Source organism: Hibiscus syriacus, unplaced genomic scaffold, assembly GCF_006381635.1.
Source record: "Hibiscus syriacus cultivar Baekdansim isolate YM2019G1 unplaced genomic scaffold, ASM638163v2 tig00110505_pilon, whole genome shotgun sequence".
NCBI classification, from domain to species: domain Eukaryota; kingdom Viridiplantae; phylum Streptophyta; class Magnoliopsida; order Malvales; family Malvaceae; genus Hibiscus; species Hibiscus syriacus.
Genome location: NW_024062765.1, coordinates 2,347,137 through 2,370,948, shown reverse-complemented (window position 1 = coordinate 2,370,948; position 23,812 = coordinate 2,347,137). Strand labels below are relative to the sequence as shown.

Below are 23,812 nucleotides of genomic sequence, written 5' to 3'. Positions count from 1 at the left end.
ACCCATTGCTGTAACAAGGATTTTGAATGCAAAAAGGGTATCGATACCCAGGCTGGTATCGATACCACAGCTAGGGAAGTATCGATACCCTACGGGGGGTATCGATATTACTCCAAGTAAAAAATCGAATTAAGCCCTTCTTTTGGTCTAAGAAATTAAGGATCGAATTATGATATTTAAAATGTTGATATGTATATAATATGTATGATTGTGTAGATATCGATCGAGAACAAAGTTCGGACAAGTCAACAAGTAATAGTCATCAAGAAGAGATAAGGGATCGGTATTGACTAGTGAGGCCAGGTGAGTGCATATTAGATAGTATATGATGTTTAATGGAAATAAGACTTGCGACAAGTCTATTTCCTATAGTAGTATGCATGAAGTCATGAACATGAGCATGTGTTTGATATGAGTATATGTGTTATATGTGATTATATGTATTACATGATTTGTATGTATGCATGACAAAATAAATGTGATATATAAGAATGTAATGTATGCTACATATAAGTAGTGAGTCATGTAGATATGTGTCTATGAGAATATTTAAGAGAACAAAATATAAACCATAAGATAATGAATTATGAGACTCTATGAGAATAATATATAAATTAGGGGACATGAACATAATGATGATACGAACCTACAGGATAAGTGCTATAGGAAAGTTTTATATACTTAAAGGAAACTATGATATATGAGTTATAGAATGAAGAACTATAAAACCCTATGAGAATGTTATAGGAGTTATATGAAACTGAATTTAAATAAATAAAGTAAGCTAGTATTTAAATAATATGAGATAAGTGATATAGGTTATATGTTATTGTAGAGGTTAGTGTAATAAACCATATAAACTGGTATAAAGAGAAATAAGATAAGATAAGTAGCACTTACCTATAAGATTCATATAAGATTATATGAATATGTAGAATAAATTATATAAGGAAGACTTAGGTGTTATATGATTTAAACATAGAAATGAACATAAGATATAGTCAGGTGAAATTATTATGTGATATGAGTATATAGCATTACTATAAGGTATTGATAGGACATATAAGATTATATGTCTGTGTGCTAACATAAGAAAGTGAACTAAGTTCAACGATATTGAACTATGTAAGTTTAAGTAAATGTGATATGTAACATGTGACAATGAGATATATGAAAATAAGTAATGTGCTTACATAATCACAAGATATGAGATATGACATGAGATATATGAAAGAAAGTTTATGTTATAAGTTATATGATATGTGAAAGTGAACCATATGTCTATATGAATATGGGAAATTATATGAAAGAGAATGCCCATGTTATGTGAAATGAGAGCTAAAGGTATAGTTGGCATGCCAAGAGTTGAGGATTGCCTATTTTCTTCAGGACATATAGATAGGTCCTTCGGGACAGGGTTACCTATGTTCTTCAGGACATATGGATAGGTCTTTAGTTCTCACATGTGTACATGGGCTAACAAATAGATAACAATAAACATATTTCGTGTGACGTAAATGCTTTTGTGATAGGAAATGTGTTACAGAAATTATATGATGATATGTATATGTAAGTATTTATGTTTTGATGCATAATGCATTCTATAGTTTATTATGATTACATGAAGTGTGCATACTAGGAATCAGTAATGATATGTTATAGTAAGTTTATTTATGCCTCTCTAAGTCATACAATAAACATATTTCGTGTGACGTAAATGCTTTTGTGATAGGAAATGTGTTACAGAAATTATGATGATATGTATATGTAAGTATTTATGTTTTGATGCATAATGCATTCTATAGTTTATTATGATTACATGAAGTGTGCATACTAGGAATCAGTAATGATATGTTATAGTAAGTTTATTTATGCCTCTCTAAGTCATTGACTTAGCGTGTGAGTGTTTCACACGTATGTTCCGGAAAGCGATAAGAGAAACTAAGAGGAGCAAGACAGGTCAACATCTCCTTTACGAAGTTCAGATCAGAAAAGAAATGGATATGATTATGTATTTTGTTATATTGAATATAGTTGGCATGTACTATTAGAATTGAGTTAAATATGCTCTGATAGGTTTATTAAAATCAATTGATTTTAATTAATGAAAAAAAATCAGTTTCTTGAATTGTGAATTTAAATTTTAACCATTTTGTAAAGAAAAACGTTTAAATAGTTAATGTGACACCTCGGATTCGTATCTGGGTCAGGTATGGCTTTGGGGTGTTACATAATTGGTGGGGAAATTTAGTATTTAGGGTTATGTTTGAGGTGTGATCATTTATATAATTTACCCTAACGGTAGTGAAATGGCCGTTACGTCGGGGACCATATTGCAAACGAACTATATGTTTGTTGACTATATTACAAGTTTTAAAAGTTGTGCAAGCATCTGAAAAGTTCAGTGACCATTTATATACTTTACCCCTTTTTTAAACCACTCAACATAATCTATGAACATCTTTATTACAAATAAAAATAAACTTGTATATTAACTATATTAATAATACATATAACTGTTTTTTATACATTAACAAAATATTAAAATGTAAAATGTAGATAATGAAATGAAACGGGTTTTATAAATTTTCTTATAAATATTTTTCTAATTTAATATTAAAAATAATTCAATAAAATGTATTTTCAAATAATCCTATATTATGTCGATCAAACCAAGTAATTTTCATTCCTCCTTGAGAAATAATCGTCTTTACATTTTTAAACTAAAAATCCATAAATCAAACACGCTCTAAGACCACCACCTACGCCTCTAACGGGATAGTACCTAAAAGTTTGGGTTTGTCTTGCGTCAGGCAGGGACGAGCAAAAACGACGCCGAATTTATGAATCAGTATACAACTTGGAATCCAGTCCATTCTTATATTCTCGGGTTAGATCTCTCTTATCTTCTTCTCTTTATTCTCATTCTCATATATATATTAGTCACCCAACTATTAGGACACGTTCATTACAAGGTAATAAATTTGAAATGAAAAAGAAAAAAGCATGGGTAAACTAATCCAACTATTAGGACACATTCATTTTTGTCACCCGATTGCTCAAACAGCACGCGGATGTTTTTAACCAAAATAAAGCAGGCAAAATGATGCCAAGGAAGTTCCAAAATCACACATGCCAATGCAGTGGATATCAAATCAAATAGTATGTAAAACATACGCTAAGCTAGTGGTACTAACAGCAAAGAAATAGCTTAACACACATTAAAAGGAGTTCGTACTACGGGGATTTTGCTGCGCCTAAATATTAGAACCTCAGAAAGCAAAACTATAATAGCTATGTTTGGGCGAGAAAGAAATTTTGCAAACATGTAAGCAAAGACAATTATTGTAATGAAATCTGCAGTTCCTGTTCTTCCTTTGAACATGGAAAACACTGGATATCTGGCGAGGGGATGAGATCAATAACCCTTCATGCTGCAACTTCTGTTTTGGCTTCCTTCTTCCTGCCTTTTCTTTGGCTGCCACCTTGCTCTTGCTCCTCAGCTTTCTTTTGAGCTCGAATCAAGGCTCTTCTTGCACGAGGCCTCATTTCTCGTACTTTTCGGGGAGGCATCACATACGGTTCAACGGGCCTATCACCAAAGGGGTGCTCACTATCAGCAAAAATCCTCAATTTTCGATCTCTATCCTGCATTCATCAGAAGCAATCAGAAATCCAAACCATGGCAAACCATTTTTTTTAATGAACTAACTGAATTAACATGAGAATCTGAACATCACAAAGCAGAAGTCTGTTTCTAGGAAGCATGCATAGCACAGCTTGTTTTTGCAGGTAAACACAGGTCATAGTCTAATCAGGTTCAAAATACTTACATCCCGCAGTTTGTTTCTAGGAAGCATGCGTAGCACAGCTTTGCGTATGACTTCTGTAGGATCCTTTGCCATCTGGTCCTTTAAAGTTCTTTCTTTAAGGTGGCCGATATAGCTGGAGGAGAAGTATGATTCATAAATAGAAGTATATTAGAACATCACCAACTGAAGCATCCAATCTAAAAAACCAAATATATAGGGACTGCTAAAGAACTAGAAAGATGGAAGCTCAAAGCGTATGCGTGTTTTGATAACTGTAGTTCATAATAACAATCTTAAACTCAAAAAGGTCAGTAATTTTCATGTAATTGCACTATGCAATCAAACTTCAAATCATTAAAAAAAACAGCTGAGAACAGTATTACTTGCCCTGTATGCCAGTAATAAACCTTGTCTGTAAGTTTTCTCCCTGTAACACATACATCCTTCGCATTGATCACAATGCACATATCCCCATCATCATGATTTGGGGCGTAAGTAGGCTTGTCCTTTCCCTGAATTACAGTAGAAATTTGGGAAGCTAATCTTCCAAGAACCTGTAAAAATTTATACGCAAGTTATTCTAGTTACTTTCAACCTCAAGCAGAAAAAAACTGTTAAAATAAGGGGTTCAACTTTACTATAAAATATGTAAATGAGAATTGTATTGAAAACCCGGAGTTTGTTTTATCATTATAGCTTCTCACAAGAGAGGTTCAGGGATGGAGGGCTTCCAAGCCTCGCATCTCTGGTTACCAGAAAACAAGTTTCACAAACTAGGTGCTCTCTTTGCGATACAAGAAAGACTTCTAGATTAATTATCTCTAAAATAATCTGGAAACGGATTAAGATACCTGGCCTTTAGCATCAAAAACCCTCCATCTCAAACCTTCTAGATTAATACGCCTCAGACCAGAAAGTGCTTTCTGCACAAGTTAAAACAAAATTTATAAATAAAAGGTGTAGGTAACAACAGATATGGTGCAGTATATCAATTTGCATTGACTTCAATCAGAAATCTTCATCTAGAATGTAGGAATACAGAAATTTGTAAGGACATTTTTATATGTTTATCATATAAAAGTTAACGACTACTGGATTAGAGTAAACCTCACTCCATGATAGGAGGTAAAAAGCTCGAGAACCTGAAATAAAAAGTCCCCAAAATTACAAAACCACTCATTCATCTAGAACTTTTTGCATAGTTGAGAAGTTAATGGGACCAGTGCAAAATATCATTAAATCCTGAAACATTTTTTCATGTTTTCTCTTCGAAGCATATTTACGCAACTAAGCACACTCTATTTAAGTTGAAAACATGACAGTGAAGGTCCTCTCTTCCATCCATCACGTCCATACACCACTTACATATAAACAATCACAATAAAGTCGGAACTTTTGCAAACCATAACTCGAAATAGCTAAGCACATCATGTTTCCAAAGTAAATGATAACTAAGTAAATTCTACAAACAGTTAGTGTGCACTGCAATCGAAAACTAATTTATCCTTTACATGTTGATGGGTTATTAGATTGAAAAGGAAAGGATTAACCAATATATGAAATGGGTAAATTTGAAAAGATGGAAGAAAAAACTAGCCTTTAAGTTCCCACTGAAAGTGGTAGCTGCTGCTTGGGCTGCCATTTCTGTGTAGTTTTCACTTTTCTTTCCTGTCAACCAAAAGAGAAGATCTTGTTTGGTAAAATCAAATGTGTAATCGAAGAAGAATCAAGAGAGGGAATTTTAGATGAAAAGGAAATCTTTAAACCCTGATCTAGGGTTTGTGTTCGAGATGACAAAGACGACGGGATGTTTGCGTTTGGGATGACAAAGAGGAGGTGATGCGGAGTTGTTACATATTGGGCTAACGGGTTTGACTTGGACTATAAGATATATTTTGCCCAATTCTAATTTCTCTATGTGACAAAATTCATTGAATAAAATAAACATGTATGACAAACTTTAATTATTTATGATTAAATAAAAAAAGACTATAAGGCGAGATCGAAAATATGTTTATGTTTATTTACTTTTAATATAGGTTTCTTCGTAAATCTAATTGGTTATTTTTAATTACATAAATCAATAGTTTAAACCGTATTCAAAGATCACGGGACTTTTCGAAATAAAAATAATAACTCTATTTTTATTTATTATTTTAGGATTAGAAATTAGAAATTTGAATGAAAAATACAAAAATTCAGGCTTCTCCCACATTTGAATTATCGAGACAATAAATTTATGTGCAATTTATTTCTAAAAATGCATGTATAACCAAAAGTGAACTGTAGACACCCCTTTTTATCCGGGTCTACACAAAAATATTTATTTATTATTATTATATTATTATTATTATTATTATTATTATTTAAACCAACCACCAACTCCACTACCCCACCATTATCTCAACCACATTACATACCCACTAAACCACTATCACCACCTCGCACGTATGTTTGCTTCCTTTTCTCGCAAAAAAAGGGAAAGTGAAAATCTGGCCTGGACTTTAAATAAAGTTGGGGGGCCGCGTGAATGGGGGACCTGTACAAAGAAAGGATACAAAAGGGGGTCTTCTTTTTGGAAGATAAAAAACAAAGTGGTTTTATCATTTACATCATTCAAAAAGGTGTTTATCTACTAAAACGTGTTTATTAAACCAAAATAATTTGCATTAATTGATAAAGGGGTTGTAATACAATAGGTGAAAAAAACACAGAGGTCTGACTATGGTCAGGGAGACAATTTGCTAGACAATTCAACCAAGAAGTCGTGGTACCCGCAATCGAAGTATATGCCACTCTGATGCATTATAAAGGATTCAGATCAAAAGTCGACATTTTGAGTTAGTAAAATTTGCAGGGGCAAGACGAGAAAAATGCTACTGACTTGGAGAGTCCTTTCAAGGACAACAAGAGTAGGATGAAAAAACGACAGCTTAAAATGGAGGCTATTGTTGACGAATTCAAAAAACAAGCAGATAAACTTTAATGGAGGGCTTAAATTGTGTCTCTGTCAGAGAACAAGTTCAGCAAATGATGAAAGCCATAGATGTAGTCATTCGATACTTTTGGGAACAAGTACAAAAAGCAACTCAACACTTGCACGGTTCAGCCAGAGAGGCCGGAGCGGTTCGACAGGGTATTCAATCAGTGATAGACAAAGGCAGAGGACTAGTCAACCTGTTAGAAGTCGTTCGAGGTCTAGAGGATTTAGTCAGAATATACCTTTGATATTTTTGTCTCTTAAAAGATAAAACACTTTTGTCCCAATAAAGATTTTTTATAATAACATATATGTTTTCGGATCAATGCCTCGAACATTTCATGCATTTTTTACATTTTGCATCTACATTTCATTTTCATAAACATGAATTTTTTTCATGGAGGATTCAATGAAGTGGTCTTAACCACATGACACCACATGAAAGTAAGATTTTAGCAATTAAAGAAAAGCTGAAATTTGTACAGTGAGAGCCTGATCAGCTGGTTGTAGGATTAAGCATACCAGTATGATCTGAGAAAAGAGTATCCATATCCTAAGGGCTACGACGTTGAAGTTGTGCGCAGTTGCCACATAGGAAGCTCCAGACATTCCTATGAGAACTGTAAGACACTGAAGAGCACTATCCATAACCTGATGGTTTCAGGGGCATGGACAATCGAAAAAGGGGGCATTGCACCTACCATTTGCACTAAGAGTATTGTTTTGTTTGAACGCGTTTTTAATCTTTCATGATTGATTAATCTTTAAAACGACTGAATTTATGCTACCTTCTTAAGAGGAATATTTGAATGAGTTTTAATCTTTAGTTCTTCGAATATTAAATGAATTAAATATTCTTTTAATTCTTCAAGAATTATAGATTTTTGACATATGACAAGATCATACCTCTTGTATCATGTCAAAAACCCCAAAATAAAATACCTTGATTCTTTACTCAAAATGCCAAATTTGGACATTACCTCCCTTTGAAACTTTTAAAAATTGTCTTTATCTTTTATATACACAAAGAGTCATACTCATGCCTTTCTTTGTGTCAATAAAGTCACACAATTGTATTTTTAAACTCAAAATTGACATTTTTCCAATAAAATCTAAGGCATTGAGTTGTTCATTTAAGCATTCTTCTAACACACAACTTGGGGCATCTCGCAAGGAGCCTGAACATTGAGACATGTTGGGAACAAGAAGCAGAAAGAAGAATTCATTCGAAACAATTCTATCATGCATTAATTACACTGTTTTCATGTGAATAAAATTAATCTTGAAAATATATACCCTGGGGATACCTCTTCTATGAGGACTTTTGTGTATGATATGATGAACGACTTTGTTTCATTTATCCATATATGTATATATGTCCCTTGTTGTCCCCTATTGAGCCTATAATATTTTTCTTCTGATTCAACCCTAACCAAGGATCACCCTCCACACGAGGGGGCAAGGTGGAAGAAATCTGCTCATATGAGTGAAGACATCAATCCAAGGAGATACCAAAAGGTGAACCAAATGCCAAGTGTGAAGATCCAATAAGAACAAAAAGAGAAAAAAAAACAAAGAAAAAAGTGAAGTAAAAAGAAAATGAGACACATATGCAAAGATTCTCTCCATTCAAATGACGCGTAGAGATTCAAAGTATGAGATCGATCAAGCACAATCATTCCAGAATCACTTCACTCGAAGATCATGGAGCATCCAGAGAAAATCAAGAGGAACACATACGAGCAGATTCAAATTGATCAAGACAAGATTGAAGGCTTCAGAATAAATTGATCCTTGGTTTAATACCCTAAAACCCTTGTTTGGGCCTATTTATCATTTTCTTTCATAACCATGAACCATTTCCTACATTACGTACCTTAAAAGTCCCTTCTAATTATATATGGATTTCTGAACATAAGAGACTATCTTCAGATTTCATCCCGCCCATCAAGATTAATCTTTATTTGCAAAAAGCTTTCTAAAATCTTTAATACATGATAGAGAAAAATAACAAAGGGGGGTTCAAGACGTAAATTCTGATTACGCCTTGAAACCAAAAGAGGATTCGAGTTGAAAACCTGAAAAGGCAGCTCGAATATAAAAAATGTGCAGCTAAGACGATCGCACAAATTCCTTGATAAGGCACCACACAATCCGAGCGTGACCATGAAAACTGGGAGTCGGAAAACACTTCCAGTAGAGGAGCATACAAGCTACCCCATCAAACCATTGAACATCAAATAAATAAGAAGGCCAAACCATTGACCAAACACAATAACCTGAGACTTTTTTATCCTTTCCTTACTTAACCATTTCCCAAATATAGCTTTGGTCTTGACACTTGTCAAATAGCTATAATTTATTGAAGGATTAACAGTGTAATTAATTCTTTAATATCTGATGAACTCTAGTTTTATGATTCGTCTCAAATATGAAATCGAGAAAGGGGCAATATTTTCAAAACTTTTTTATCAAACATTTTTCAAAACTCTTCTAATTGATATTTTCATATCTCGAAAATAAAAGAAGAAGAAAATTACTTTTCAAACAAGACAATCTCTCTAGAGTGGATCTTGGTATTTGACATGTGACTCTCAGACATAAAACTTATGCTTAGAATCAGTGATGAAGCAATAGATGAGGAACGATGAGGGCATTTTTGAATCATCAAATGTTGGGGCATCTTTTGAGATTCAACATCGAATATCGAGGCATATTTGGGAATTCAATATCCTGGTACGAATTATCAGATCTTCTGAAGGTCTTTCATTCATATGCAGGAACAAGAAGACAAAGCACGAGACTCCACCCAGGAGATAAAACAAGAGTTAATTCATATTGCATGCATCTTAGACATATTTAAGAGAATCACATTCATCATTTTTGCATACATAATCTTCTTCAGCTTTTAGAGTCAATTTCAACTTCACAACGAAGGATATTGGACTCAACAAACAACATTTCAGTTTTATTCAGAGTCAATTTCAATTTCAGAGCGAAAGATATTGGACTCAACCAACAACTTTCCAGTTTCATTCAGAGTCAATTTCAACTTCACAACGAAGGATTTTGGACTCGAAACGATGCCATTTACTAGAGATTGGATTTCAATTTCATGACGAAGGATATCCAATTAAAAGCTCAATTTCACAGCGAATGAGCCATCCAAATTTTAACTTCACAAAGAAGGATATCGTGCCCGATGAAGTGATTTAGTGTCACATCAAACATGTCATCCACAGATTTGACTTCTTTAAGTCAATGATTAGAGCTTCTGAAATGATTTCTTTAACAAGCAAGAACGAGCATACTTCGATCGCCTCTGAGATTGTTTCTCTCGAAACAAAGTGTCGTCTCGCTAAAGATAACTTTTCTTGAAACATATTTTGTCTCGCTTGATACAATCTCATTTAATACAGAGGATTTATCTCATTTGAGATTGTTTTTCTTAAAACATACTCATTTAAAACAAACTTTGTCTCACTTGACACAGTTTTTACTCGAAAGAAGACATTTCATTTCACGCAAAATTATTTTTTAAAGAAAGTTTTGTCTCCCTTGAGACAGTTTCCCTTGAAACAAAATTTTGTCTCCCTTGAGACAGTTTCTTTTGAAACATAAACTTTGAAAATGTTTCCCTTGAAATGAATTTTGTCTCTCTTGAGATAGTTTCCCTTGGAACGAATTTTGACTCTCTTGAGACAGTTCCCTTGAAACAAATTTTGTCTCTCTTGAGACAGTTTCCCTTGAAATATATTTTGTCTCACTTGAGATCGTTTCTCTTGAAACAAATTTTGTCTCCCTCGAGATCGTTCTCATGAAACAACAACCAAACTTTGAGATGTTTCTCTTGAAACAAATCCTATTATTTTTTAGAGTGTTTCTCATGAAACAACAAATATCTTTGAAACCACTTCCCTTGAAATGAATTTTGTCTCTTTTGAGACATCTTCTTTCGAAGCATCATCTGTGAGTCGATTTCTCTTGAAACCATTATCCCTAAAGATGGCTTGTCGTCCTCATCACGTAGGAACCATGTCATCCCTCGACCAGATATCCTCATCACATATGAGTCGTGTCATCATTTTTTAAGATAACCGGTTGTTCTTATCACGTAGATATCGTGTTATCTTCCTTAGACGACCCGAACTCTTCATCACGTATGAGCAGTGTCGTCCTCCAAATCAAACACTATCAAGTCTCAAAACAAAAAAATGATCGGACAAAAACTGGTTGTCTTTTTCGTCTTTTCCCTATTCTTATTAACACAAAAATGTATAAAGAGGGGCAGCTGTAGACACCCGTTTTTATCTGGGTCTACAAAAAAATATTTATTTATTATTATTATAAAAATAATTATTATTATTTATTTTTAAAACCAACCACCAACTCCACTACCCCACCGTTATCTCAACCACATTACATACCCACTAAACCACTATCACCACCTTGAACGTATGTTTGCTTCCTTTTCTCTCAAAAAAAGGGAAAGTGGGAATCTGGCCTGGACTTTAAATAATGTTGGGGGCACGTGAATGGGGGGATCTGTACAAAGAAAGGGACACAAAAGGGGGGTCTTCTTTTTGGAAGATAAAAAACAAAGGGGGAACACTGGGGTCGGTTCTTCCATATTCTCCTTGGTTCCTCCATTACATTGCTGCAACAACTGCAACCATTGCCATCGTTCCTCTCCAAAGTTCCCTCTTCCATACTAAAAGCTCTCAAAAACCATTTTAATGGAAGTAACAAAATTCCCAGCAAAGATACCTTGTCATCTCCATTTACCCTCACCAAGAGAAGCCTTAATTCCTCAACTTTATCCCTCGTCTTCATTAGGTTTTCGCCTCGCAATCAGGTGGATTTCATTTTCCAACCCTTTTATCAAAAAACACCTTCAACTTACGTAACACCAGTCTTGTATTTCTCCTCGTATCATTTTCTTAGCTTTAACTTTTGCAATCCCACGGTTCAGGTTCTTGCCTAGTTTCCATACAAGTCGTGAGACCTCTGGAACGTTGGAATGGATAATGGATCTGATGACCTCTTGAGATCACCCTGCTGAAGCATTTAATGGAAGTAACAAAATTCCCAGCAAAGATACCTTGTCATCTCCATTACCTCACCAAGAGAAGCCTTAATTCCTCAACTTTATCCCTCGTCTTCATTAGGTTTTCGCCTCGCAATCAGGTGGATTTCATTTTCCAACCCTTTTATCAAAAAACACCTTCAACTTACGTAACACCAGTCTTGTATTTCTCCTCGTATCATTTTCTTAGCTTTAACTTTTGCAATCCCACGGTTCAGGTTCTTGCCTAGTTTCCATACAAGTCGTGAGACCTCTGGAACGTTGGAATGGATAATGGATCTGATGACCTCTTGAGATCACCCCTGCTGAAGCTTCTAATGTAAAACCTCCTGCTACCGCAGATTCAACATCACATGATGCACCATCTTCTCTTCAGCCATATACTGTCTGACACGGGGACACCAACAGGAAATGCGGGGACTTCACCAACCGCACAACATGTTTTGCTTTTGAAACAATTACAAATTGCATCGTCAACACATCTAAAAATGTCGAGGAAACTGTACAGGTCGAGTCTCGGCATGTTGTTTCAAAGAACAAATTGAGAGTCCTTTGCAGCATAACAGCCTCGATTTCTCCATCCAAACACCTGCAAATCACTCATACAAAGCTGGCGAGGAACATAAAATGACTACAAATTATACTTTAGGGTTCATCTTCATAGTTAAGTTCTTGAGCTTGTTCTTGATCTTTGGGATTGTTGGTTCGCAGTCAAATGATGAATATTGGAGAACAACCCATGCAACTTTCTATGGTTATATGAATGGGACAGAAACACTGTATGATGCTTGTGGTTATGGTGATCTTATACAACAAGGTTATGGTCTAGCAACGACAACATTAAGTATTGCTCTCTTCAACGACGATTTAACTTGTGGAGCCTGTTTCGAAATCCAGTGCTATAACTCGAGACAGTGGTGCCTAAACCAGATCATTGTCGTGACCACTAGCTTCACCGACGTTAAAATCGATTCATTCCAGAAATCTCTCGTTGTTTCCTCCCTCGGTGCTTTCATTTGCGCTCAACAGGTACTTCCTGAGATGGTGGAAAGTCGAAGGGGAAGGATTCTTTTCACTGGTCGGTCAACTTCACTCCATGGCATCGTTGGTTTCTCTTAACTATGTTGTGTAAAGTTCGCCCTCAGAGCTTTATCTCAATGTCTGTCGAGAGAGTTCCAGTCTCTTGGTGTTCATGTTGCTCATATTATCATTGATGGGGTCATTGGTCAATCTAGTATTGAGTGGGAGTTTTCTTTTCCTCTCCGCAATTCATTCTCAATGTGGCCGATGTTTACGGTTTCTTCAATGGCAACGATCGGTAACGTGTCTTTGGTTGAGATCTTTGATAGTATCGGATTCTTTCGCTACGATCGCTTCTTTCTCGGTCTCTCCGGCCTCGCCACTGTTGCTCAAACCTTGTATCAAAGGCTTGTATTTCGGCACAAGCAGTACCAGCAAAGAGAAGAAAGGGACATGAAATCTGAGACTTTTGCTCACCTTGTTTCTGTTATTCTTTACGAGAAAAGATTTGGTCCATACTTCTGTCAACCTGTAATTGCTGGATTAGGAGATGAAGACAAACCCTTCATTTACACCATGGATTCCACTGGAGCCAAGTGGAAGACCAGTTTTGCTGCTAGAGAGGCGGCGACATGAGGGCCTAGGGACCCTAGGTTTTTTTTTGTTATGATCTTAATTTTGTTTATCTTCATTTATTTATTTATTTTATTCCCTTTTTATATTTATATATTTCATCATTTAATATTCATCTTATTTTTTTAAGGGAATCCAATTAATCAAAGGTAAGCAATTCGAGTTAAATTTTTAAATTTAAATTTAATTTTTCGCAATTAAGACAACCGACAAATTAATTGGTACCGAAAGGGCAGTACAAGGGTACTAATCCTTCCTTAACTGTAATCGACTCCCGAACCCGACACATTTAGGGTAAAACGCATACCAAATAAGGTATCATGTCAACCTATTTATTTTTAAATAAATGATCGGTGGCGACTCCTAATCCATTTTCCTAAGTCGAAGTCCAATTCCGGACCCACCCGAAAGACGGTTCCGACATGAACCACACCGAAAAACGGTGTGACAATGGCTTTATTTGTGATATTTTTATCTATTATTTTAAAGATTTATAATTCTCTCGTTTTACTGGATGTAATTTCACTAAATTAGATACACAAGAACCATGAAGTTTTGAGTCGGTCTTGAAGACCTCTCATAACGTAGGCCTTCACACATTGCAATATAAATGATTAGTCCATCAAATAGCAGATAGTCTAGGACTCCAGAATATCGAACCTTAAACGAAAAAAGACGTGTGAATCAATATTTATATTTGAATATCATATTAAAAAAAAATTAATTATTATTTGTTTGTTATTTATAAATAAATTTCTTAATTATTTACATAATGTTAAATTATATGTTTATGAATATTATCATATAACATGTTCTTAAATACTAAATAAATATGTTCATGAGCATTAGACAAACAAATATATATTTAAATAAATTAACAAACACATGAACATGTGTTTACTTGTTCAGACTTAATTCATTTATAACTCCGCTACAATATTCAATTGTTAATTATATTTGTACATATGTGTGTGTGTTAAAATACAAATATGGATAAAAATATTATAAAAATCCGATGAACATGGCATTCTTCTTCGGCAAATTTTTGCACCCATCTTTACTTGTCTCTGATAATACTGTTACATGGTGCCTGTCAATTCATAAATCAAGTGATTTGAATTCACGTGCCTTCATAACCAAATCATCTAGCAGAAGCGACGAAACAAATGAAAACCCAAAACTGAGAAGATTCAAAAATTACCAAACAAGCCCCCATCCCATGTTAACAAATAACAACAGTTATTTACAAAAGCTTTTCACCACCATTTATTCTATGTATAGTTTGTTATATGTACATAGAATAAACCTTTAGATTTATAAACTATACACAGAATAAACCCAGCTTGTTGATAGGTGCAATGCCTTGGCTGGCCTCAACAACTCAGGGACTCAAGAGCAAGGGCTTTCTTGAACCAGTATTGCTTAAACCTCTGTCTTGCATACTCCTGGTAGTCAAACTCTATTTTGTTCACATGACCCTGCGCACACAACACCGCCGAAATTAGTCCACCAAAAAACTCTCAAACCTGGAATAAGATAATCTAAAAGATGGTGCTGGAAAACTTACCGAGATAATTCCCCATAAGCCCCAGAACAGATGATTAGCAAGAGTGTATTTCTCCGCATCACCAAGCAGTTGCTCCACTTCAGCATCACTGGGTTCATTCCCTGCATTCAAGTATGTTAAAACCAGTTACAATATGTAATTGTACCCAATGCTCTTTTCCATACACAGAGATTGACATAATTAACCTGGAGATGCTATATATGCACGGATGAATCTTCGGCGCTCCTCTGTATCTGTTGTACAAAATGCAGAAGGAAGAGGTAAGGTTAGACCCTAAAATGGCGGATGTTTCAAAGTCAATGAACGTGAGTTGGTTCTACATTGAAACAGTTACTGACCAGGGTATAAGGTGTAGTCCAAAATATGGGGTGTGTCAGAATGATAATTTGCTGCCATTTCACAGAAGTGATTTGCAAGATCATAGGCAACAGGATTGTAACTTGCATACTCATAGTCCTACAAGAAAGGAATAAATAACTCCTTAGATCATGCATAGTCAGTGCGAAAAATCATTTAACTATCCTGCAAATGTCATTTTTAAATAACAATATGGAAGTGAAACAAGATAAGCTAAAATTATGTGAAATATATCAACAGCAAAGAACGTGTCTCGAGCGAAGCAAAAAAAGGGAAAAGATTAGAGGAGAGAATCAGAAAATCAGTACTATAAAAGCACACCCCCTTGGCTTCTCATCTTTTGCTTTTCTTTTTGCTTCATATACTAAGTGGAGTTGAAGCATCACCCCATGCAGACCTCATCTGCAATTTCAGTTTACAAAAATCTAGAAAATAAACCATGATTTTAAGATAGATACTAACTTGATGTTTTTGAAACATGAAGTTAAGAAAGAAGAACTGCTCAATTGACTAATTTCAACTTGGCTGACCAGTATACACAATGACCAGTTCAGAGATGTCAATCAATCGAAGCAGAAATATTGCCAAAGAATGTACAGACATAAAGGTGGTGGGTTATAAACTCAATTCATATGCAAGTTTTAGCATTCTCCCTTTTGACAACAGGCCAAACAGCAAGAAAGTCGATACCGAAAGAATGATATGGTAACCTCTAGAACTGAAAGTGCTGTATAGAAGTTGCATTCACAAAAGATAAGAACCTAATCAGATACTCACGATTAGGGTGATCGCTCTTGTTTCTTCATCCATCATTATGTTACCATATTGCAAATCATTGTGACAAAACCGGATTTCCTGATAGCCCTGCGATAACTCTTTCTCCAGGATGTTGATTTCATCTCCAAGAGCATCCAAGCCGACTTCTTTTGCAGCTTCCGGGGAACACAATTTCTTTGCTTGACCAAGCCAGGTCCTGGTAAAGAACAAAAAGGGTTTAGATCTTTCAACTCAAGAGTATAAAAGCATTGATATTAAATATACATATTAGTACCTCAATCGCTTCCAAAGTAGTACATCCTTGGGACCAGGCATGTCAAGATTGTGGAACTCTCTCAATTTAGCTGCTACAAGGGGAGATATTTCAGGGTCACGGAGGTCTGCGGCGGAGAGTGTCTGGTAAAGACCGAAAAAAGAAACAGATCAAAAATTGCAAAAATTAAACCTCAAAATGATAAAAGAAAATGACTTTGTTAAGAGAAGTTATGACATACCCTGGCATGAATGAACTCCTCAATCCTTCCATCTGGAAACCGACCAAGAAGCTTAGGTCCTTGACCATTCTTGGACATGCACTCAAAGGTCCTAATCTCTCATCATACCTGTCGAAAAACACTTCCACGCCTTCACCATAAACCCGGACCAACACTTTCTGATGAAGATCGCCGTGTGTTGTCGGCCAGTTTATCTGATAAACCTCGTTAGTCATCGCTCCCTTCAATGGAACCACATGAAATTCTTCCATATCTTTTATCACGTCTCCCCATTCGGATGCCACTGCTTTCAAAACTGCCTTCAGTTCTTCTGGTGCAGAGCTTGGGATGAACCCGTGTTTCTTTATGGCCATTTGTTTGTGTATCAATTGAAAGATCTCAAGATTGACTAGTCTTGACCTGTAACCAAAGATTACTACTCAGTCAAGAATTGAGAGAAAAATTATAATGGAATTATATTCATTGGAAAGAAAGCAAACAAACAATTCAACCAAGAAAGAAAACAGAATATGACCAGAAATATTAGAACAGAACTCTAGCGGAAAAAGTAAAAAAAGCTACAGGGATCTAAGCAAAGATGATCTAATGGAAGTGTTTTCCAAACAACCTTAGAGATCCAATCAAATCAAATCTTTAAGCATCGTCATAAACAATTAATGGAGTTTTTCATTGACCACCAATAATCAAAGAACTCATTTCAAGGGGAAAAACCTTAAAACAATTGACGAGAAAATAACACAGAAATTCCCAGAAAGAAACATAAGAAAAACCCACCAAATTGACATAAACCTCCAAGAAAAACAGCTGCAAACAGACACTCCAAAACTTTCCAAGAATCTTTGGAAGCAAACAAAGCTAATGAAAACTGGGAACGATGGTATGCGTTTTTTTTTATTGCGGCGAAAACCGTAAAATCGTTTACTTTTTCTCTTTGTGTGCTGTATTGGAAAGCGATTGCGCGGAATCTACACAGGATGGGGACCCTTCAGAACAGTCTTCTATCTGTCACGCCCTTGAAATGCGGAAATTACACGGACTAATTATCGGTGGACACGTGGAACAACCAGCTGGAATTTGACCAGTTTAGTCTTCTCTCGCTTTTCTACTCGTGTGTTTGAAAAACTGGTATAAATTGCGAGCGTCATGGCGGTTGGTTTTATCCTTTGCTCCCTAACTGGAATATGGTCAGTTCATCCACCTTTTTACTGCAATACGGCTAAGTCAAAGTCTCCTTTTTCTTTCGGTTCAAAGGTCAACTTAATAAATCAAAAACACGTTCTCGGTATTTTTACTTAGATAAATTTATCTATTTTTAAGAAAAATTGTTAGATAAATAAATGAGCTAAGACTGTTGTTCTCCGCTGCTTTAAAAGAATATTTTTAAAATAATATTTTATATAATACTCAAGTCATATACATAAATACTAAATTTATAATGATATAATAGGATAAAGTATGCAAATGGTCCCTCGACTATAGGATAATGCTTTGTTGAGTTCGTCGACTATTAAAAGTTATAAAATGGTCCCTCAACTATAGGGAGTTGCTTTGTTGAATCCCCTGACTATTAAAAATTACAAAATGATCACTCGACTATTCATTATGCTCCAAACTTTTACGTTAAAAATTTATCAGTCGTTTGAGCTTGATGTTAACTTGTTGACTGAGATATGATAGTCGTTTGAGATTATTATATCAGATTTTATCATATCTAGACAGGAAGTTAACGTTCAACTTAGAATGTCGTCAATTTTTTAACTGAAAAGAATGAATTTGGAACATAATGAACAATCAAGTGATCATTTTATTACTTTTAATAGTCGATGACTCAACAAAATAACTCCCTATAGTCGGAGACCATTTTATAACTTTTAATAGTTGATGGACTCGATAAAGCAGTATCTTATAATCATGAATCATTTGCATACTTTACTCAATATAATATGATTTACACATAATAAACATAGAACGTTGAATCATAATTTAATTAAAGTACACTCCAAAACACGTACAATAACAAATAAAATAGTTAAATATGTGATAATAAATATTATTATTTAAAAACAAACAATATAATAGCCTCCAAGGTTGGTGAACTTCATCCTAATCCGACGCGAAGCTAATTTCGTTGCTGATTTCTCAGCTAAAATGACCCCAAACACCGATGACTCCCCACATACTTTTCAAGCTCCCTCGCAGCAGTTGTGACCTCCTCTCCAAGGACTGTTATGGTCCCCATTACTTACGACACTAGCTTTATAATTATTGCTGCAATTCAATAATGCATACATGATCTTCACTCCTTTTCTTTTAAGTCCATAAAATCTTTACCTTTATATATATATATTTTTTAAAAACAACATTCATCACATGTTAGTAATATTTTTAACACCAAGCATTTAAATTAATTAGTATTAATTGTTTTAATTTAATTAAGGCATTAAATTTTTAAGAATATAACAATATTAAATGTTTATGAAAGACTTTTATCATTTTATAATCTAATCTAATTTAATAAATTTATTGTTATCTAAATCGTTAAAAATTAATAGATGAAGAAATGCAAAATTCACATAAAACTTGTAGAATAATATTAATACCGGAGATCATAGGCATCGGTATTTAATATTTTCAGTATTGATAACCGGAATTTAAATAATTTATTAAAATTTATTGACTTGAGACGAAAAGGTAATTAATTAAGAAACATATTACCTACTATAATTATCGCATAAATTAAACCTTAGATAGAGAAAAATATCTCTTGTTAATTAGAGATAAAGATGGAAAGCTGGTTGTCAGGGATAAATCGAGGGGATGGTCAGATCAGGGTCAGGATTAGGACGTTGGAGGTTCTGGGATAAGACATTAGAGGTCATGTGCAAATTCTTAAAAAGATGTCTTTTTTTCGTAAAGTGAGTTAGACAAAAAAATGAGATAAGCTTTACAGCTATAACGTAGTACTAATTATTGATATTTCTCATATATTCATTGGAACAAAGCTTTTTGGGCTCATTTTTTATAATTTAATCATCTACGGTAATACCTGTGAACTTTTTGAGGCCCTTGTTATTCCGAGGCCCTGTTCCATCGCGTACATTACGCATGCCTACCCTCGCCTCTGAGTCAGATAATTATTCTTTGAAAATTTTAAATTATCATATATTTTAGATATTTTTTATTTTTTATTTATAATTTACTTTAAACCCCTAAATATCTAAAATTTTAAAATTATTTTATAATATAAAATCTTACGTCAGTCATGAGAAGAAACAACAAAAGTGTACCATTGGCTGAAGTCGTAGCTGTTGAGGATTACGTACGTCGGTCGGTAGTATTATAGCCGCATGTAGCTCAAGTTGGTTTCAAGTTGAAGCATTGTCCGAAAATGCACTGCCCTTTGGAATTATTGATTGATATTGTTTTTTGCACATAGGTCCCTTTCTCAATTATTCAAATATATTCCAAGTTTTCTTGTACAACTTGTCAATATACAAAATATGGCCGAAACAATCATTCAATCCTTCAACACAATAAAGAGATTACATCCTCACGTTAAACTAAACTTGAAATAAGAGAATCTTTACGTTATAATCAATGACGAATTTTAAAATATTTTTTAAAATAAACACAAATATAATAATAATATAAAATTTTATGTAGAAAAGATACAATTAAAATCACATAATAGATACTATTAATAAAATGAATAAGTAAAGTAAAAAAATAAGATTTCAGAATAGATAATTATCCACCCTGACATATACATAAATCCGCCTGACTCAATTTAAACCAATCATTAATTATTTGATTAAAGGTGTTGAATGAAGAAGAAATATGGGTCCAAGTTCATGAATGGTCAATCACCATCACCGACTGCAACTACATCCGCATCCACTGCTTTTACACGGAAAGCTTTATTTTGCACCCCACGATATTTTCTGATGATTTATTTATCATATTTTTGTATTTATAGTAGTAACTTTTTGCTATTATATGATCCTTTTGCGGCTTATAATTTATTCAAATTAGATTTGTTCAAAGATTCCTTCAAGTTCATCTTTTGAAATTTGTATTCAATGTTTGGTCCACTATAGATCCCTAAGTTATATGACTTCATTGTTGAAAATTGGGGGGGGGGGAATAATGTAAATTTCATTCGGTTTTGTTATTCTAAACAGATACCAGCCTAATTTACCCATCTAAGAAATGTTTTAGCCCAACCCAAAAGTTTGCACAAGTATCCATGCTATTGTCTTGAAAGAAAGAAAAACACATGAACCTATATATATTATGTAAATAAAATAAAACATTCCATAATAAATACTATTTTATGAGTGTTAGATTATTTTAAAAAATTAAAAAAAAATTTAAAAAAAATTAACATCTCTAAAATTCTTTAAAAAGAGCTATATTTTAATAAATATAAAATAGATGAAATTAATAATACACAAACTCTAGATCTAAAAATTTCAATAAAATATGTATTATTGTCTTAAGGGAGGAAATTGACTAATATTTAAAAAAGGAAGAAAATGATATTCCCGAGAAAATACTCCAAAATTACTATTGTAGGGAATATTTCATTATCCCATGAGGGAATTCTCTTAAACTAAACGTGGCTATGTGATTCCGGAAAATATTATTCATTCTGGTAATCATCTTTTAAGTGAACCAAACACCTCCTCAGTAGTTAATTTATCGTGTTAATGATTATAGAAAAATATTCTTATTATCTGTTCTAATTTACAATTATAATTGTAAACTTTCATTATAATTTAAATATTTTTTTAGATAATTCCATTTCATTACCCAAGAAAAGTAGGAAATCTGATACATAAACAACAATTTAACTCCATCCATTACAAACAACAAAGGAAACAACCATTACAAGTGGACCCTTCTAACCTTAAGAAATACCCCACTCCACAGTAAGGAAATCGTTCCTAGGATCAGCTTTGCTGATATCCCATCCTTTCAACTGAATCTAGATAGCTTCCTTGATATCCTTCAACACATCACCCACCAATCTAGCTTTGCCCCAAAAAAATCTAATAGTTCTCTCATTCCAAATGCCAACTCCCTTTAAAGCAAGCTAAACACCCTCACATAGAGATATTTCCCTTTAAAGCAGTGAACAGCCCATGCCAACTCCCTATCCCAACAACTAACCCTGCGAGTTACACCACACAAAGTAAGAATATCACCCCACAATTCCCTCACAAAACCACAATCAAAGACCAAGTTATCCCTAGTCTTAGCCTCAGCACCACAAAACACACACTTATCATTCTCAATGCTTAATCTCATTCTCAAAAGTCTTACTTGGGTAGGAAGCCTATTTAAAATAACCATCCACACAATGATATTGTGTTTGGGAATACGTCCTGGAAACCAAACCAGGCTATGCCATGGAACCTTTGGAACTTTAACACGTAAATCCTCCCAAATCGGCCATGTTTTAAGATCACTACCTGAACAATAAATAGATGAGAAATAACAGGCTTTAGTTTCAAAATGCTCTTAAAACTCCAACTGGAATTAATATGAATAACCATCTGCCAAAAATCTGCATTCCTGATTACGTATGAATGAATCCAAGCCACCCAGAGGGAACTTCACTAGCCAAAATGCTTATAATTAACTGCACAATACAATCTCTATTCCAGTCGCCAATATCTTTTACACCCAGCCCTCATTCAGATCTTAATAAACAGACATGTCTCTAGTTGACTCGAGCACCCCTAGCAGTCAAATTAGAACCCTTCCAGAAAAAATGAGAGCATAATTGTTCGATCTTCCTAATTACCAATTGAGGCAAAATTAATTGGCTACACCAGTAATTAGTTATACTGAATAAAACAGCTCGAACAAGTTGCAATCTGCCAACAAAACTAAGATGACGATTAGCCCATAAATTCAACTTTAACTTTATCTTTTCAATAAGACTTTGGCAATCCTTTTCAAGAAGTTTTCTAGTCACCAATGGAACACCCAGATATCTGATAGGGAGATTTCCCAACTTAAAACTAGTAAACTCCTTTATAGCAATGCACTGATTAACAGAGACACCAACCATGAATATCTCACATTTACTAGCATTTAATCTCAAACTCGACATGAATAAAATATATCTAAAATGGATTGCACCCTAATAATAGAATCAATAGTACCCTTGCAAAAAATGAGCAAATCATTAGCAAAACATATATGCGTGAGACCAATCTTCATAGTTAGGATGGAATTTAAAAAGCCCCTTTGCAATAGCCACATTAAGCAGACTAGAAAGAATGTTCATAGCAAGAACAAAAATATAAGGCGAGAGAGAATCCCCTTGTCTTATACCACGAGCACCCCTAAACTAACCAACTAGACTACCAATAAACACCACATAAACCTGGGATTTGTAAAGCAAACCAAATCCATCCAATGAATTTCTCAGGCAACCCCAAAGCAAGCAAAATGACACCCACAAACTCCCAATTAAGAGAATCAAAAGCTTTTTGCAAATCAATTTTTAAGGCACGCCTCGGGGAAATATTATTCCTAGCATAACCCCATACAATCTCTTGAGCAAGTAAAGTGTTGTCTACTATACTCCGCCCTTTCACAAAAGCAGTCTGATTCATGGAGATCATACCAGGAAATACAATAGACAATCGACTCACTAAAATTCTTGTAACAGTCTTATAAATCACAGAGCAACAAGATATAGGCCTAAAATCCTTAACCATACTCGGGTTAGGAACCTTAGGCATAAGAACTACAGTCGTTGCATTAAAAGTAGAGATAATAGAAGAATCGGCAAAACAAAGCCTGATGGCAGTCTTAAAATCATCACCCACTTTAGGTTAAGCTCTTTTGAAAAATAGAGTTATAACCATCATGTCTAGGAGACTTGTTATTCCCCTACCCCTAAATGGCCTCTTTAATCTCAACATCAGAAATATCCATGCATAAAGCATCAACAACACCCATAGGCAAGGAATAACGAAGAATGTCTTCTAGCATCACAACCTTGCACGTCTAGATCAACCACACCCAACTAATTTCTAAAGAAATCAACCACCTCATTAGACATGCCAT

The 23,812-nt window shown here is 34.5% G+C and overlaps 1 protein-coding gene and 1 pseudogene across 2 annotated transcripts; both read right to left on the bottom strand.

Moving 5' to 3' along the window:
* Positions 1-3,250: 3,250 nt before the first annotated feature.
* Positions 3,251-5,637, bottom strand: LOC120129895 (50S ribosomal protein L13-like). 2 transcript variants are annotated; one of them, XM_039147290.1, is made up of 6 exons: positions 5,494-5,637; positions 5,410-5,455; positions 4,664-4,735; positions 4,200-4,366; positions 3,834-3,945; positions 3,251-3,648 (listed from the first exon to the last, which is right to left on the bottom strand). In XM_039147290.1, exons 2-6 carry the CDS (start codon positions 5,452-5,454, stop codon positions 3,430-3,432), a joined length of 615 nt encoding a protein of 204 aa, XP_039003221.1. In that variant the 5' UTR covers position 5,455; positions 5,494-5,637; the 3' UTR covers positions 3,251-3,429. The 2 variants fall into 2 exon arrangements, with proteins under 2 accessions (XP_039003221.1, XP_039003220.1); XM_039147289.1 differs by having other exon boundaries at positions 3,253-3,648; positions 5,410-5,620.
* Positions 5,638-14,728: 9,091 nt separating this feature from the next.
* On the bottom strand, positions 14,729-23,098 carry LOC120130067 (annotated as a pseudogene).
* Positions 23,099-23,812: the final 714 nt, after the last annotated feature.

Bases quoted from the DNA above. Each gene is read 5' to 3' on its own strand.
- LOC120129895 (XM_039147290.1), bottom strand. From the start codon at position 5,454: ATGGCAGCCCAAGCAGCAGCTACCACTTTCAGTGGGAACTTAAAG. The intron at 4,367-4,663 runs GTATCTTAATCC...AAATTTTTACAG, and splicing joins TTTTTGATGCTAAAGGCCAG to GTTCTTGGAAGATTAGCTTC. The intron at 3,649-3,833 runs GTAAGTATTTTG...TGATGAATGCAG, and splicing joins CTAGAAACAAACTGCGGGAT to GATAGAGATCGAAAATTGAG.